The sequence below is a fragment of the Oncorhynchus kisutch genome, linkage group LG18, assembly GCF_002021735.2.
Source record: "Oncorhynchus kisutch isolate 150728-3 linkage group LG18, Okis_V2, whole genome shotgun sequence".
In the NCBI taxonomy this organism is placed as follows: domain Eukaryota; kingdom Metazoa; phylum Chordata; class Actinopteri; order Salmoniformes; family Salmonidae; genus Oncorhynchus; species Oncorhynchus kisutch.
In genome coordinates, this window is record NC_034191.2 from 6,489,506 (window position 1) to 6,506,134 (window position 16,629).

At 46.5% G+C, this 16,629-nt stretch overlaps 1 protein-coding gene across 5 annotated transcripts in view; it reads right to left on the reverse strand.

The window, feature by feature from the left end:
* The window catches only part of LOC109882177 (protein-tyrosine sulfotransferase 1), a 91,361-nt gene that overhangs the window by 23,804 nt on the left and 50,928 nt on the right, over positions 1–16,629 (reverse strand). For 4 of the 5 annotated variants that reach the window (XM_031795366.1, XM_031795364.1, XM_031795362.1 and 1 more), the window contains exon 3: positions 16,334–16,532. In XM_031795366.1, coding sequence (XP_031651226.1) covers positions 16,334–16,532 — 199 coding nt within the window. Of the gene's footprint in view, positions 1–15,645; positions 15,685–16,333; positions 16,533–16,629 lie in introns of those variants that run through there. The other variant, XM_031795367.1, reaches the window with a different exon arrangement.

Genomic DNA, 16,629 nt, shown 5'->3' on the forward strand with positions numbered 1-16,629 from the left:
AACAAAAACATGTCAACACACTCCCACAGGCTTTTACACATGTCACTCCCACAGGCTTTTACACATGTCACCGATGATGACAGGAATGCACAAACACAGGCTGACATATACAATTGCAGTCTGTACACACACACTTTTGTGGAGACAAAGAGACAGAGGGTTAGTCCTGGAACCAATCATTAACCTCTTCAATTTGTGAAACGTTAAATTACTTGTGACGGTGTCCAATTTCATCCAAAGCTCTTGAGACCTCTCTGTCTCCTCTCTCTCGCTGTCTCCTCTCTCTCGCTGTCTCCTCTCTCTCTCTCTGTCTCCTCTCTCTCTCTGTCTCCTCTCTCTCTCTGTCTCCTCTCTCTCTCTCTCCTCTCTCTCTCTCTGTCTCCTCTCTCTCTCTCTCTGTCTCCTCTCTCTCTCTCTCTCTGTCTCCTCTCTCTGTCTCTCTCTCTCTCTCTCTGTCTCTCTGTCTCTCTGTCCTCTCTCTCTCTGTCTCTGTCTCCTCTCTCTCCGTCTCCCCCTTTCTCCCTCTTTCCTCTCTCCATCCCTCTTTCCTCTCTCCATCCCTCTCTCCATCTTTCTCTCTGTCAACCTTTCCATCATATCCCTCCCCTTTAAACCGAGGCGTTCACCCACCACTGGAAATTCCCCCAGAAGTAGCACAATGGTGTTGATCATCCCTGGGGTCGCTCCTCTTTTCAGCCCGCTGCGGCTAGCGACCGACATGTGTGACTGCTTCGCGTGATGTATTGTTCTCTCTACCTTCCTGCCCTTTGTGCTGTTGTCTGTGCCCAATAAGGTACCATGTTGTTGTCGTGTGTTGCTACCATGTTGTTGTCATGTGTTGCTGCCATGTTGTTGTCATGTGTTGCTGCCATGTTGTTGTCATGTGTTGCTGCCATGTTGTTGTCATGTGTTGCTGCCATGTTGTTGTCATGCGTTGCTACCATGTTGTGTTGCTACCATGTTGTAGTCATGTGTTGCTACCATGTTGTTGTCATGTGTTGCTGCCATGTTGTTGTCATGTGTTGCTACCATGTTGTTGTCATGTGTTGCTGCCATGTTGTTGTCATGTGTTGCTGCCATGTTGTTGTCATGTGTTGCTGCCATGTTGTTGTCATGTGTTGCTGCCATGTTGTTGTCATGTGTTGCTGCCATGTTGTTGTCATGTGTTGCTACCATGTTGTGTTGCTACCATGTTGTTGTCATGTGTTGCTACCATGTTGTGTTGCTGCCATGTTGTCATGTGTTGCAACCATGTTGTGTTGCTGCCATGTTGTTGTCATGTGTTGCTACCATGTTGTGTTGCTGCCATGTTGTTGTCATGTGTTGCTACCATGTTGTGTTGCTACCATGTTGTTGTCATGTGTTGCTACCATGTTGTTGTCATGTGTTGCTACCATGTTGTTGTCATGTGTTGCTACCATGTTGTTGTCATGTGTTGCTACCATGTTGTGTTGCTGCCATGTTGTTGTCATGTGTTGCTACCATGTTGTGTTGCTGCCATGTTGTTGTCATGTTGTTGTCATGTGTTGCTACCATGTTGTGCTGCTGCCATGTTGTTGTCATTTGTTGCTGCCATGTTGTTGTCATGTGTTGCTGCCATGTTGTTGTCATGTGTTACTGCCATGTTGTTGTCATGTGTTGCTGCCATGTTGTTGTCATGTGTTGCTGCCATGTTGTTGTCATGTGTTGCTGCCATGTTGTTGTTATGTGTTGCTACCATGTTGTGTTGCTACCATGTTGTTGTCATGTGTTGCTGCCATGTTGTTGTCATGTGTTGCTGCCATGTTGTTGTCATGTGTTGCTACCATGTTGTGTTGCTACCATGTTGTTGTCATGTGTTGCTGCCATGTTGTTGTCATGTGTTGCTGCCATGTTGTTGTCATGTGTTGCTGCCATGTTGTTGTCATGTGTTGCTGCCATGTTGTTGTCATGTGTTGCTGCCATGTTGTCATGTGTTGCTACCATGTTGTGTTGCTACCATGTTGTTGTCATGTGTTGCTACCATGTTGTGTTGCTGCCATGTTGTTGTCATGTGTTGCTACCATGTTGTGTTGCTTCCATGTTGTTGTCATGTGTTGCTACCATGTTGTGTTGCTGCCATGTTGTTGTCATGTGTTGCTACCATGTTGTGTTGCTACCATGTTGTTGTCATGTGTTGCTACCATGTTGTTGTCATGTGTTGCTACCATGTTGTCATGTGTTGCTACCATGTTGTGTTGCTGCCATGTTGTTGTCATGTGTTGCTGGCATGTTGTTGTCATGTGTTGCTACCATGTTGTTGTCATGTGTTGCTGCCATGTTGTTGTCATGTGTTGCTGCCATGTTTTTGTCATGTGTTGCTGCCATGCTGTGTTGCTGCCATGTTGTTGTCATGTGTTGCTGCCATACTGTGTTGCTGCCATGTTGTTGTCATGTGTTTTTGCCATGTTGTCATGTGTTGCTGCCATGCTGTGTTGCTGCCATGTTGTTGTCATGTGTTGCTGCCATGCTGTGTTGCTGCCATGTGTTGCTGCCATGTTGTTGTCATGTGTTGCTGCCATGTGTTGCTGCCATGTTGTTGTCATGTGTTGCTGCCATGTTGTGTTGCTGCCATGTGTTGCTGCCATGTTGTGTTGCTGCCATGTTGTGTTGCTACCATGTTGTTGTCATGTGTTGCTGCCATGTTGTTGTCATGTGATGCTACCATGTTGTTGTCATGTGTTGCTGCCATGTTGTTGTCATGTGTTGCTGCCATGTTGTTGTCATGTGTTGCTGCCATGTTGTTGTCATGTGTTGCTGCCATGTTGTTGTCATGTGTTGCTGCCATGTTGTTGTCATGTGTTGCTGCCATGTTGTTGTCATGTGTTGCTGCCATGTTGTTGTCATGTGTAGCTGCCATGTTGTTGTCATGTGTTGCTGCCATGTTGTTGTCATGTGTTGCTGCCATGTTGTTGTCATGTGTTGCTACCATGTTGTTGTCATGCGTTGCTACCATGCTGTGTTGCTACCATGTTGTTGTCATGTGTTGCTGCCATGTTGTTGTCATGTGTTGCTGCCATGTTGTTGTCATGTGTTGCTACCATGTTGTGTTGCTACCATGTTGTTGTCATGTGTTGCTGCCATGTTGTTGTCATGTGTTGCTGCCATGTTGTTGTCATGTGTTGCTGCCATGTTGCTGCCATGTGTTGCTGCCATGTTGTTGTCATGTGTTGCTGCCATGTTGTGTTGTTGTCATGTGTTGCTGCCATGTTGTGTTGTTGTCATGTGTTGCTGCCATGTTGTGTTGCTGCCATGTTGTGTTGCTGCCATGTTGTTGTCATGTGTTGCTGCCATGTTGTTGTCATGTGATGCTACCATGTTGTTGTCATGTGTTGCTGCCATGTTGTTGTCATGTGATGCTACCATGTTGTTGTCATGTGTTGCTGCCATGTTGTTGTCATGTGTTGCTGCCATGTTGTTGTCATGTGTTGCTGCCATGTTGTTGTCATGTGTTGCTGCCATGTTGTTGTCATGTGTTGCTGCCATGTTGTTGTCATGTGTTGCTGCCATGTTGTTGTCATGTGTAGCTGCCATGTTGTTGTCATGTGTTGCTGCCATGTTGTTGTCATGTGTTGCTGCCATGTTGTTGTCATGTGTTGCTACCATGTTGTTGGTCATGCGTTGCTACCATGCTGTGTTGCTACCATGTTGTTGTCATGTGTTGCTACCATGTTGTTGTCATGTGTTGCTACCATGTTGTTGTCATGTGTTGGCTGCCATGTTGTGTTGCTACCATGTGTTGCTACCATGTTGTGTTTGCTACCATGTGTGTCATGTGTTGCTGCCATGTTGTTGTCATGTGTTGCTACCATATGTGTTGCTCATGTTGTTGTCATGTGTTGCTACCATGTTGTTGTCATGTGTTGCTGCCATGTTGTTGTCATGTGTTGCTGCCATGTTGTTGTCATGTGTTGCTGCCATGTTGTTGTCATGTGTTGCTGCCATGTTGTTGTCATGTGTTGCTGCCATGTTGTGTCGTCATGTGTTGCTGCCATGTTGTTGTCATGTGTTGCTGCCATGTTGTTGTCATGTGTTGCTACCATGTTGTTGTCATGTGTTGCTACCATGTTGTTGTCATGTGTTGCTACATGTTGTGTTGCTACCATGTTGTTGTCATGTGTTGCTACCATGTTGTGTTGCTGCCATGTTGTTGTCATGTGTTGCTACCATGTTGTGTTGCTGCCATGTTGTTGTCATGTGTTGCTACCATGTTGTGTTGCTGCCATGTTGTTGTCATGTGTTGCTACCATGTTGTGTTGCTACCATGTTGTTGTCATGTGTTGCTACCATGTTGTAGTCATGTGTTGCTACCATGTTGTTGTCATGTGTTGCTACCATGTTGTGTTGCTCCCATGTTGTTGTCATGTGTTGCTGCCATGTTGTTGTCATGTGTTGCTACCATGTTGTTGTCATGTGTTGCTACCATGTTGTTGTCATGTGTTGCTGCCATGTTGTTGTCATGTGTTGCTGCCATGCTGTGTTGCTGCCATGTTGTTGTCATGTGTTGCTGCCATGCTGTGTTGCTGCCATGTTGTTGTCATGTGTTGCTGCCATGTTGTTGTCATGTGTTGCTGCCATACTGTGTTGCTGCCATGTTGTTGTCATGTGTTGCTGCCATGCTGTGTTGCTGCCATGTTGTTGTCATGTGTTGCTACCATGTTGTTGTCATGTGTTGCTACCATGTTGTTGTCATGTGTTGCTACCATGTTGTTGTCATGTGTTGCTACCATGTTGTTGTCATGTGTTGCTACCATGTTGTTGTCATGTGTTGCTGCCATGTTGTTGTCATGTGTTGCTACCATGTTGTGTTGCTACCATGTTGTTGTCATGTGTTGCTACCATGTTGTTGTCATGTGTTGCTGCCATGTTGTTGTCATGTGTTGCTGGCCATGTTGTTGTCATGTGTTGCTGCCATGTTGTTGTCATGTGTTGCTGCCATGTTGTTGTCATGTGTTGCTGCCATGTTGTTGTCATGTGTTGCTGCCATGTTGTTGTCATGTGTTGCTACCATGTTGTTGTCATGTGTTGCTACCATGTTGTTGTCATGTGTTGCTACCATGTTGTGTTGCTACCATGTTGTTGTCATGTGTTGCTACCATGTGTTGCTGCCATGTTGTTGTCATGTGTTGCTACCATGTTGTGTTGCTGCCATGTTGTTGTCATGTGTTGCTACCATGTTGTGTTGCTGCCATGTTGTTGTCATGTGTTGCTACCATGTTGTGTTGCTACCATGTTGTTGTCATGTGTTGCTACCATGTTGTAGTCATGTGTTGCTACCATGTTGTTGTCATGTGTTGCTACCATGTTGTGTTGCTGCCATGTTGTTGTCATGTGTTGCTGCCATGTTGTTGTCATGTGTTGCTACCATGTTGTTGTCATGTGTTGCTACCATGTTGTTGTCATGTGTTGCTGCCATGTTGTTGTCATGTGTTGCTGCCATGCTGTGTTGCTGCCATGTTGTTGTCATGTGTTGCTGCCATGCTGTGTTGCTGCCATGTTGTTGTCATGTGTTGCTGCCATACTGTGTTGCTGCCATGTTGTTGTCATGTGTTGCTGCCATGCTGTGTTGCTGCCATGTTGTTGTCATGTGTTGCTGCATGCTGTGTTGCTGCCATGTTGTTGTCATGTGTTGCTACCATGTTGTTGTCATGTGTTGCTACCATGTTGTTGTCATGTGTTGCTGCCATGTTGTTGTCATGTGTTGCTGCCATGTTGTTGTCATGTGTTGCTGCCATGTTGTTGTCATGTGTTGCTGCCATGTTGTTGTCATGTGTTGCTGCCATGTTGTTGTCATGTGTTGCTGCCATGTTGTTGTCATGTGTTGCTGCCATGTTGTTGTCATGTGTTGCTGCCATGTTGTTGTCATGTGTTGCTGCCATGTTGTTGTCATGTGTTGTTGCCATGTTGTTGTCATGTGTTGCTGCCATGTTGTTGTCATGTGTTGCTTCCCATGTTGGTGTTGCTGCCAATGTTGTTGTCATGTGTTGCTGCCATGTTGTTGTCATGTGTTGCTGCCATGTTGTTGTCATGTGTTCTCGCCATGTTGTTGTCATGTGTTGGCTGCCATGTTGTTGTCATGTGTTGCTGCCATGTTGTTGTCATGTGTTGCTGCCATGTTGTTGTCATGTGTTGCTGCCATGTTGTTGTCATGTGTTGCTGCCATGTTGTTGTCATGTGTTGCTCCCATGTTGTTGTCATGTGTTGCTCCCATGTTGTTGCTGCCATGTGTGCTCCATGTTGTTGCTGCCATGTTGTTGTCATGTGTTGCTGCCATGTTGTTGTCATGTGTTGCTGCCATGTTGTTGTCATGTGTTGCTAGCCATGTTGTTGTCATGTGTTGCTGACCATGTTGTTGTCATGTGTTGCTACCATGTTGTTGTCATGTGTTGCTACCATGTTGTGTCCATGTGGTTGCTCATGTGTTGCTACCATGTTGTGTCATGTGTTGCTACCATGTTGTTGTCATGTGTTGCTACCATGTTGTTGTCATGTGTTGCTACCATGTTGTGTTGCTACCATGTTGTTGTCATGTGTTGCTACCATGTTGTGTTGCTACCATGTTGTTGTCATGTGTTGCTACCATGTGTTGCTGCCATGTTGTTGTCATGTGTTGCTACCATGTTGTGTTGCTGCCATGTTGTTGTCATGTGTTGCTACCATGTTGTGTTGCTGCCATGTTGTTGTCATGTGTTGCTACCATGTTGTGTTGCTACCATGTTGTTGTCATGTGTTGCTACCATGTTGTAGTCATGTGTTGCTACCATGTTGTTGTCATGTGTTGCTACCATGTTGTGTTGCTGCCATGTTGTTGTCATGTGTTGCTGCCATGTTGTTGTCATGTGTTGCTACCATGTTGTTGTCATGTGTTGCTACCATGTTGTTGTCATGTGTTGCTGCCATGTTGTTGTCATGTGTTGCTGCCATGCTGTGTTGCTGCCATGTTGTTGTCATGTGTTGCTGCCATGCTGTGTTGCTGCCATGTTGTTGTCATGTGTTGCTGCCATACTGTGTTGCTGCCATGTTGTTGTCATGTGTTGCTGCCATGCTGTGTTGCTGCCATGTTGTTGTCATGTGTTGCTGCCATGCTGTGTTGCTGCCATGTTGTTGTCATGTGTTGCTACCATGTTGTTGTCATGTGTTGCTACCATGTTGTTGTCATGTGTTGCTGCCATGTTGTTGTCATGTGTTGCTGCCATGTTGTTGTCATGTGTTGCTGCCATGTTGTTGTCATGTGTTGCTGCCATGTTGTTGTCATGTGTTGCTGCCATGTTGTTGTCATGTGTTGCTGCCATGTTGTTGTCATGTGTTGCTGCCATGTTGTTGTCATGTGTTGCTGCCATGTTGTTGTCATGTGTTGCTGCCATGTTGTTGTCATGTGTTGTTGCCATGTTGTTGTCATGTGTTGCTGCCATGTTGTTGTCATGTGTTGCTCCCATGTTGTGTTGCTGCCATGTTGTTGTCATGTGTTGCTGCCATGTTGTTGTCATGTGTTGCTGCCATGTTGTTGTCATGTGTTGCTGCCATGTTGTTGTCATGTGTTGCTGCCATGTTGTTGTCATGTGTTGCTGCCATGTTGTTGTCATGTGTTGCTGCCATGTTGTTGTCATGTGTTGCTGCCATGTTGTTGTCATGTGTTGCTGCCATGTTGTTGTCATGTGTTGCTGCCATGTTGTTGTCATGTGTTGCTCCCATGTTGTTGTCATGTGTTGCTCCCATGTTGTGTTGCTGCCATGTTGTTGTCATGTGTTGCTGCCATGTTGTTGTCATGTGTTGCTGCCATGTTGTTGTCATGTGTTGCTGCCATGTTGTTGTCATGTGTTGCTACCATGTTGTTGTCATGTGTTGCTGCCATGTTGTTGTCATGTGTTGCTACCATGTTGTTGTCATGTGTTGCTACCATGTTGCTGCCATGTTGTTGTCATGTGTTGCTACCATGTTGTTGTCATGTGTTGCTAACATGTTGTTGTCATGTGTTGCTACCATGTTGTTGTCATGTGTTGCTACCATGTTGTTGTCATGTGTTGCTACCATGTTGTTGTCATGTGTTGCTACCATGTTGTTGTCATGTGTTGCTACCATGTTGTTGTCATGTGTTGCTACCATGTTGTTGTCATGTTGTCGTGATGTGTGTTTTGTCCTGTATGTTTGTTTATTTTGAATCCCATCCCAAGTATTTGTTCTTAAACTGATTCTAGTGCAAATAAAAGGTTAAAAGAAAACATTTAATATAAATAACAAACACACTGGAGGGGCTGTGGTCCAAACTAGGGCACCAGAATAACAAATACACTGGAGGGGCTGTGGTCCAAACTAGGGCACCAGAATAACAAATACACTGGAGGGGCTGTGGTCCAAACTAGGGCACCAGAATAACAAACACACTGGAGGGGCTGTGGTCCAAACTAGGGCACCAGAATAACAAATACACTGGAGGGGCTGTGGTCCAAACTAGGGCACCAGAATAACAAATACACTGGAGGGGCTGTGGTCCAAACTAGGGCACCAGAATAACAAATACACTGGAGGGGCTGTGGTCCAAACTAGGGCACCAGAATAACAAATACACTGGAGGGGCTGTGGTCCAAACTAGGGCACCAGAATAACAAATACACTGGAGGGGCTGTGGTCCAAACTAGGGCACCAGAATAACAAATACACTGGAGGGGCTGTGGTCCAAACTAGGGCACCAGAATAACAAATACACTGGAGGGGCTGTGGTCCAAACTAGGGCACCAGAATAACAAATACACTGGAGGGGCTGTGGTCCAAACTAGGGCACCAGAATAACAAATACACTGGAGGGGCTGTGGTCCAAACTAGGGCACCAGAATAACAAATACACTGGAGGGGCTGTGGTCCAAACTAGGGCACCAGAATAACAAATACACTGGAGGGGCTGTGGTCCAAACTAGGGCACCAGAATAACAAATACACTGGAGGGGCTGTGGTCCAAACTAGGGCACCAGAATAACAAATACACTGGAGGGGCTGTGGTCCAAACTAGGGCACCAGAATAACAAATACACTGGAGGGGCTGTGGTCCAAACTAGGGCACCAGAATATTAAATACACTGGAGGGGCTGTGGTCCAAACTAGGGCACCAGAATAACAAATACACTGGAGGGGCTGTGGTCCAACTAGGCACAAAAAAAAAAAGCTGATGTCCAAACTAGGGCACCAGAATAACAAATACACTGGAGGGGCTGTGGTCCAAACTAGGGCACCAGAATAACAAATACACTGGAGGGGCTGTGGTCCAAACTAGGGCACCATAATAACAAATACACTGGAGGGGCTGTGGTCCAAACTAGGGCACCAGAATAACAAATACACTGGAGGGGCTGTGGTCCAAACTAGGGCACCAGAATAACAAATACACTGGAGGGGCTGTGGTCCAAACTAGGGCACCAGAATAACAAATACACTGGAGGGGCTGTGGTCCAAACTAGGGCACCAGAATAACAAATACACTGGAGGGGCTGTGGTCCAAACTAGGGCACCAGAATAACAAATACACTGGAGGGGCTGTGGTCCAAACTAGGGCACCAGAATAACAAATACACTGGAGGGGCTGTGGTCCAAACTAGGGCACCAGAATAACAAATACACTGGAGGGGCTGTGGTCCAAACTAGGGCACCAGAATAACAAATACACTGGAGGGGCTGTGGTCCAAACTAGGGCACCAGAATAACAAATACACTGGAGGGGCTGTGGTCCAAACTAGGGCACCAGAATAACAAATACACTGGAGGGCTGTGGTCCAAACTAGGGCACCAGAATAACAAATACACTGGAGGGGCTGTGGTCCAAACTAGGGCACCAGAATAACAAATACACTGGAGGGGCTGTGGTCCAAACTAGGGCACCAGAATAACAAATACACTGGAGGGGCTGTGGTCCAAACTAGGGCACCAGAATAACAAATACACTGGAGGGGCTGTGGTCCAAACTAGGGCACCAGAATAACAAATACACTGGAGGGGCTGTGGTCCAAACTAGGGCACCAGAATAACAAATACACTGGAGGGGCTGTGGTCCAAACTAGGGCACCAGAATAACAAATACACTGGAGGGGCTGTGGTCCAAACTAGGGCACCAGAATAACAAATACACTGGAGGGGCTGTGGTCCAAACTAGGGCACCAGAATAACAAATACACTGGAGGGGCTGTGGTCCAAACTAGGGCACCAGAATAACAAATACACTGGAGGGGCTGTGGTCCAAACTAGGGCACCAGAATAACAAATACACTGGAGGGGCTGTGGTCCAAACTAGGGCACCAGAATAACAAATACACTGGAGGGGCTGTGGTCCAAACTAGGGCACCAGAATAACAAATACACTGGAGGGGCTGTGGTCCAAACTAGGGCACCAGAATAACAAATACACTGGAGGGGCTGTGGTCCAAACTAGGGCACCAGAATAACAAATACACTGGAGGGGCTGTGGTCCAAACTAGGGCACCAGAATAACAAATACACTGGAGGGGCTGTGGTCCAAACTAGGGCACCAGAATAACAAATACACTGGAGGGGCTGTGGTCCAAACTAGGGCACCAGAATAACAAATACACTGGAGGGGCTGTGGTCCAAACTAGGGCACCAGAATAACAAATACACTGGAGGGGCTGTGGTCCAAACTAGGGCACCAGAATAACAAATACACTGGAGGGGCTGTGGTCCAAACTAGGGCACCAGAATAACAAATACACTGGAGGGGCTGTGGTCCAAACTAGGGCACCAGAATAACAAATACACTGGAGGGGCTGTGGTCCAAACTAGGGCACCAGAATAACAAATACACTGGAGGGGCTGTGGTCCAAACTAGGGCACCAGAATAACAAATACACTGGAGGGGCTGTGGTCCAAACTAGGGCACCAGAATAACAAATACACTGGAGGGGCTGTGGTCCAAACTAGGGCACCAGAATAACAAATACACTGGAGGGGCTGTGGTCCAAACTAGGGCACCAGAATAACAAATACACTGGAGGGGCTGTGGTCCAAACTAGGGCACCAGAATAACAAATACACTGGAGGGGCTGTGGTCCAAACTAGGGCACCAGAATAACAAATACACTGGAGGGGCTGTGGTCCAAACTAGGGCACCAGAATAACAAATACACTGGAGGGGCTGTGGTCCAAACTAGGGCACCAGAATAACAAATACACTGGAGGGGCTGTGGTCCAAACTAGGGCACCAGAATAACAAATACACTGGAGGGGCTGTGGTCCAAACTAGGGCACCAGAATAACAAACACACTGGAGGGGCTGTGGTCCAAACTAGGGCACCAGAATAACAAACACACTGGAGGGGCTGTGGTCCAAACTAGGGCACCAGAATAACAAATACACTGGAGGGGCTGTGGTCCAAACTAGGGCACCAGAATAACAAATACACTGGAGGGGCTGTGGTCCAAACTAGGGCACCAGAATAACAAATACACTGGAGGGGCTGTGGTCCAAACTAGGGCACCAGAATAACAAATACACTGGAGGGGCTGTGGTCCAAACTAGGGCACCAGAATAACAAATACACTGGAGGGGCTGTGGTCCAAACTAGGGCACCAGAATAACAAATACACTGGAGGGGCTGTGGTCCAAACTAGGGCACCAGAATAACAAATACACTGGAGGGGCTGTGGTCCAAACTAGGGCACCAGAATAACAAATACACTGGAGGGGCTGTGGTCCAAACTAGGGCACCAGAATAACAAATACACTGGAGGGGCTGTGGTCCAAACTAGGGCACCAGAATAACAAATACACTGGAGGGGCTGTGGTCCAAACTAGGGCACCAGAATAACAAATACACTGGAGGGGCTGTGGTCCAAACTAGGGCACCAGAATAACAAATACACTGGAGGGGCTGTGGTCCAAACTAGGGCACCAGAATAACAAACACACTGGAGGGGCTGTGGTCCAAACTAGGGCACCAGAATAACAAATACACTGGAGGGGCTGTGGTCCAAACTAGGGCACCAGAATAACAAATACACTGGAGGGGCTGTGGTCCAAACTAGGGCACCAGAATAACAAATACACTGGAGGGGCTGTGGTCCAAACTAGGGCACCAGAATAACAAATACACTGGAGGGGCTGTGGTCCAAACTAGGGCACCAGAATAAAGAGGCTGGTGCTTGGGGTGCTGCAGCCGAGGTTAATGAAGGGTAGTTTATCTGCACCATTAGTCAAAATGACAGAGTGCCTCATGCAAAAGGTGAAGGTTTATACTGTAGAGCTCTGCGTGTGTGTGTGTGTGTGTGTGTGTGTGTGGTAGATGTTTAGGAAGAAGAATTGGCCCCAGATGAATTGAATATACAGAGAATGAGAACATTCTAACAGCCAGGTGGTCTGCTATATATCTGCCTCCTTCCAAACATCCCTCCCCAAAACTACCCCCCCCCACCCATCTCCCTCCAAACATCCTCCCTACCCTCCTCTCTGACCCCTCCAGACTGTGACCCCCCCCCCCCCCTACCACCCCAGGCTGTAAGACTCAAAAACACACACTACTTACACAACAACATTTAACAGAGGTCACTTCTTCACACCCAAGATGTTAAGCAGCGTGCCCTAAACACATACATACATGATAGCGTGTGTGTGGTATGCGTGCCTGTGTACCCAGTTTGTTCTTTAGCCACTAGAGAGAATCAATCCATAAAGGATCAAGTCAAATGGAAAACAGATTGAGAGTTAAAGAGTAGCTGGCTATCTCCTTACTGTAATATTCTTCATATGGTTACCGTGCATAGTAACTTCTCCTCTGAGAGACAATTAGGATAACAAAAGATCAATACAGACTGTTAGTAAAAATAAAGTGCTGCTGTATGTTAGTTTCTCAGATGATACATTGAAGTTGCTGCCACAAACCAACAGACCAACCTGGCCGCATCCCTAAACGACACCCGTGTCTCTATTTGGCGCACTACTTTTGAAGCAGGAAATTGACCTATCAACTTGCAAGGTAGTGTAGCGGTCAGTCAGTTCAGCAGTTATGAAATGTGAGAGAGGAAGTGGTGATGTTCATTTTTTCTCAGACTACTGGGGTCCCTTCTGCTTCCCCGGTAAAGAGTCCTCTCCCTCGTCACCTTCCCCGGTAAAGAGTCCTCTCCCTCGTCACCTTCCCCGGTAAAGAGTCCTCTCCCTCGTCACCTTCCCCGGTAAAGAGTCCTCTCCCTCGTCACCTTCCCCGGTAAAGAGTCCTCTCCCTCGTCACCTTCCCCGGTAAAGAGTCCTCTCCCTCGTCACCTTCCCCGGTAAAGAGTCCTCTCCCTCGTCACCTTCCCCGGTAAAGAGTCCTCTCCCTCGTCACCTTCCCCGGTAAAGAGTCCTCTCCCTCGTCACCTTCCCCGGTAAAGAGTCCTCTCCCTCGTCACCTTCCCCGGTAAAGAGTCCTCTCCCTCGTCACCTTCCCCGGTAAAGAGTCCTCTCCCTCGTTACCTTCCCCGGTAAAGAGTCCTCTCCCTCGTCACCTTCCCCGGTAAAGAGACCTCTCCCTCGTCACCTTCCCCGGTAAAGAGTCCTCTCCCTCGTCACCTTCCCCGGTAAAGAGTCCTCTCCCTCGTCACCTTCCCCGGTAAAGAGTCCTCCCCCTCGTCACCTTCCCCGGTAAAGAGTCCTCTCCCTCGTCACCTTCCCCGGTAAAGAGTCCTCTCCCTCGTCACCTTCCCCGGTAAAGAGTCCTCTCCCTCGTCACCTTCCCTGGTGAAGACTAATCTCTTGCGAAGTAGAAAACATGATAAAAACACTGTCTTGCAATCTATTCCCTCTGTAGTGCACTACGTTTTGACCAGGGCCCAGAGGTAGTGCACTACGTTTTGACCAGGGCCCAGAGGGTGCCATTTGGGATGCACCGTTGTCAAAAACACCGCTCCCTGAGCATGGAAGGCTATTAACTTGGATAACATCCAGATTCCTTGTAAGTCTCTCTGGCTACTACAGAAAACTAAAATCCCATTTGGAAAACAAAGCAACGAGAAGACAGACAAATATCTAGTATCTACACAAATATCCAGTATTTACAAATATACAACAGTGGTGGTCTTGACGTTTAAGATGAGGGAGAACGATTTATTTAATTTTATTAGCCTTATTCCTATTACAGTGCATTAGATGACTGTCATTCATATTCTATTGACCCAGCTCAATGTAACATCGATTGAGTTAGGCTACTACACGATACTCTAATTTTCCATATACCCATCATGAGGTTGTTACTGTACAACCTAGCCTATGAATCAAAGTTTACAACGTAGGTGCACAGGTCAAGACAAACATTTGACTAATCAAGGTGACAGACCGTGACACATTCAATACCTCCTCGCACACTCTTCCCTGCATCTAGCTGATCTAGGGTGTAATCATTAGTCATAACAGTTGCAAACAAATTCAGCTATGCTAATTCTCGTTTAAGAAACAGTTTTTTTTTTTTTTTTTTACAGAATAGGCTGAATGAATACACCCCTGATCACACCCAAACACAGTTCACTTTCATAGAAGCCACATACTGATCCCTTTGCTCGTTGTAGAATTCCTTCTCACATCTACGTGCTCTCCTCCTCTCACCGTTTCCCTTCGCTTGAGGACTTCAGTGAACACCACATCAGCTGTCTTATCATGAACGCTACGCACAGCCTACATCGTTGAAACCATATTAGCTAACGTCATAGCTAGTCAACATATCTATTATAAGTAATGAGTTAGTAAACCGCCACTATCATGCAGCACAGTGTACAGTCAGCAAATAGTTTAGCAGTGTCACTGGCGGGCTCCGGTGGCAATGAATTCATTCAACCAAAAGCTTACCTTGACTTGGAAAAGTTCCAATGTTGGATAGCCTTAGCCAGCTAGCTAACATATAATTCCTCTCTGTTGGATAGACTTAGCCAGCTAGCTAACATATCATTCCTCTCTGTTGGATAGCCTTAGCCAGCTAGCTAACATATCATTCCTCTCTGTTGGATAGCCTTAGCCAGCTAGCTAACATATCATCCCTCTCTGTTTGAGCCGGGTGCTTGAGTAGGCTAAACCAGGTAGCTTAGTGAAAAACAAATACAACGAAATATAGCTAGCTAGCTCTCTCACTTGCCATTCATTTTTAAAGAAATTGATTTGTTCAAAACTGTTCAACTATTGTCTTTGAGTCAACTACTCACCACATTGTATGCACTAGTGCTAGCTAGCTGTAGCTTATGATTTCAGTTCTAGACTCATTCTCTGATCCTATGATTGGGTGGACAACATGTCAGTTCACGCTGCAAGAGCTCTGACAGGCTGAAGGACATCCTCCGGAAGTTGTCATAATTACTGTGTAAGTCTATGGAAGGGGGTGAGAACCTAGTTGAGGCTACTAGGTTTTGTATCGAAGAGGAAGACTGAAGCTAGCTGTCCTCCGGCTACACCATGGTGCTACCCCACAGTGCTGTTGAGGCTACTGTAGAACTTCATTGCAAAACAGTGTGTTTTAATCAATTATTTGGTGGTGTGAATATATTTAGTATAGTTTTATCTAAAAATAATCATTTGTATTTTTATGACTGAGGAGGATGTTCTTCTCCTTCCTCCTCTGAGGTACAAATATATATATTTTAAAAGACAGTATAGAACCTGGAACTGAAGCCAAACAGGGTGGAGGTGAGGATTAGAGATCACATGCGAACCTGTCGACGGAGAGATGCTAATCAGATGAACGTTTACACAAAGCCGCGTTAAGATCACACAACAAATAAAGCTGATCTCTTTTCAACACACACAGGTCAAAGGTCAAAGGTCTTCTGGGGCCTACAGTACTGGAATGTATCAGTTTAAATCCTGAGCAAGAGAAACAAAAAAATAACTGAAAAATTGAATATGTTTCACAGGATCAGAGATATGAAATCTAGAGGCTTGAGAGAGGGCTCCTCGTTGAAATAGTATTTAATACAACATTCTGCTCCAGAAATAGATGGCCATGTGCTCGTCCAGCACCAATGACGGCTGCCTAGGTGAGTGACTGTAGCGATGTAGAACGTATTACTTAAAATAGAAGTGCACATACAGGTCCGTCTGATAGACGTGGAGGATGGATTCATTTGGATATGATCACTGAATTCAAACAGATGCTGGGAATTCATTCGTTTGAATACATTAATTTAGAGTCAGAGATTGGACAGGTAATTTAACTAGAGGATGTTGATTGGACAGGTAATCTAATTAAAGAGAAATACAGTCCTTAGATCTGCTTTCTGCTTCAGAGGATACTGTGTTTTGGGGTCTGTGTTTGTGTGTTCTGGGGTGACGTGTGTCCCTGTCCATCTTTTCCCAACTCACCCTCCTGGTGTTGTCAAGGACCTTGGGGTCTGGCCGGCCGTAGTTGGGAGGGTTGGCGTGGGGGTCGTACCCCAGACGGGACAACATGGGGGCGATGACGGGCATGTCTCTCAGTACGTCCGCAGGGATCTTGCCCACCCACTTGGATAAGGCCTCCACGTTGACCGGCTTGATCACCTGGTCTGTAGACCTCTCCACCCTGCAGAGAGAGAGAGAGAGAGGGAGAGAGACAGAAAACACCACAGTTAGCATTCCTCTCCCCAGAAGACCGTTGACTAGCTAGCATCATTCAAGGC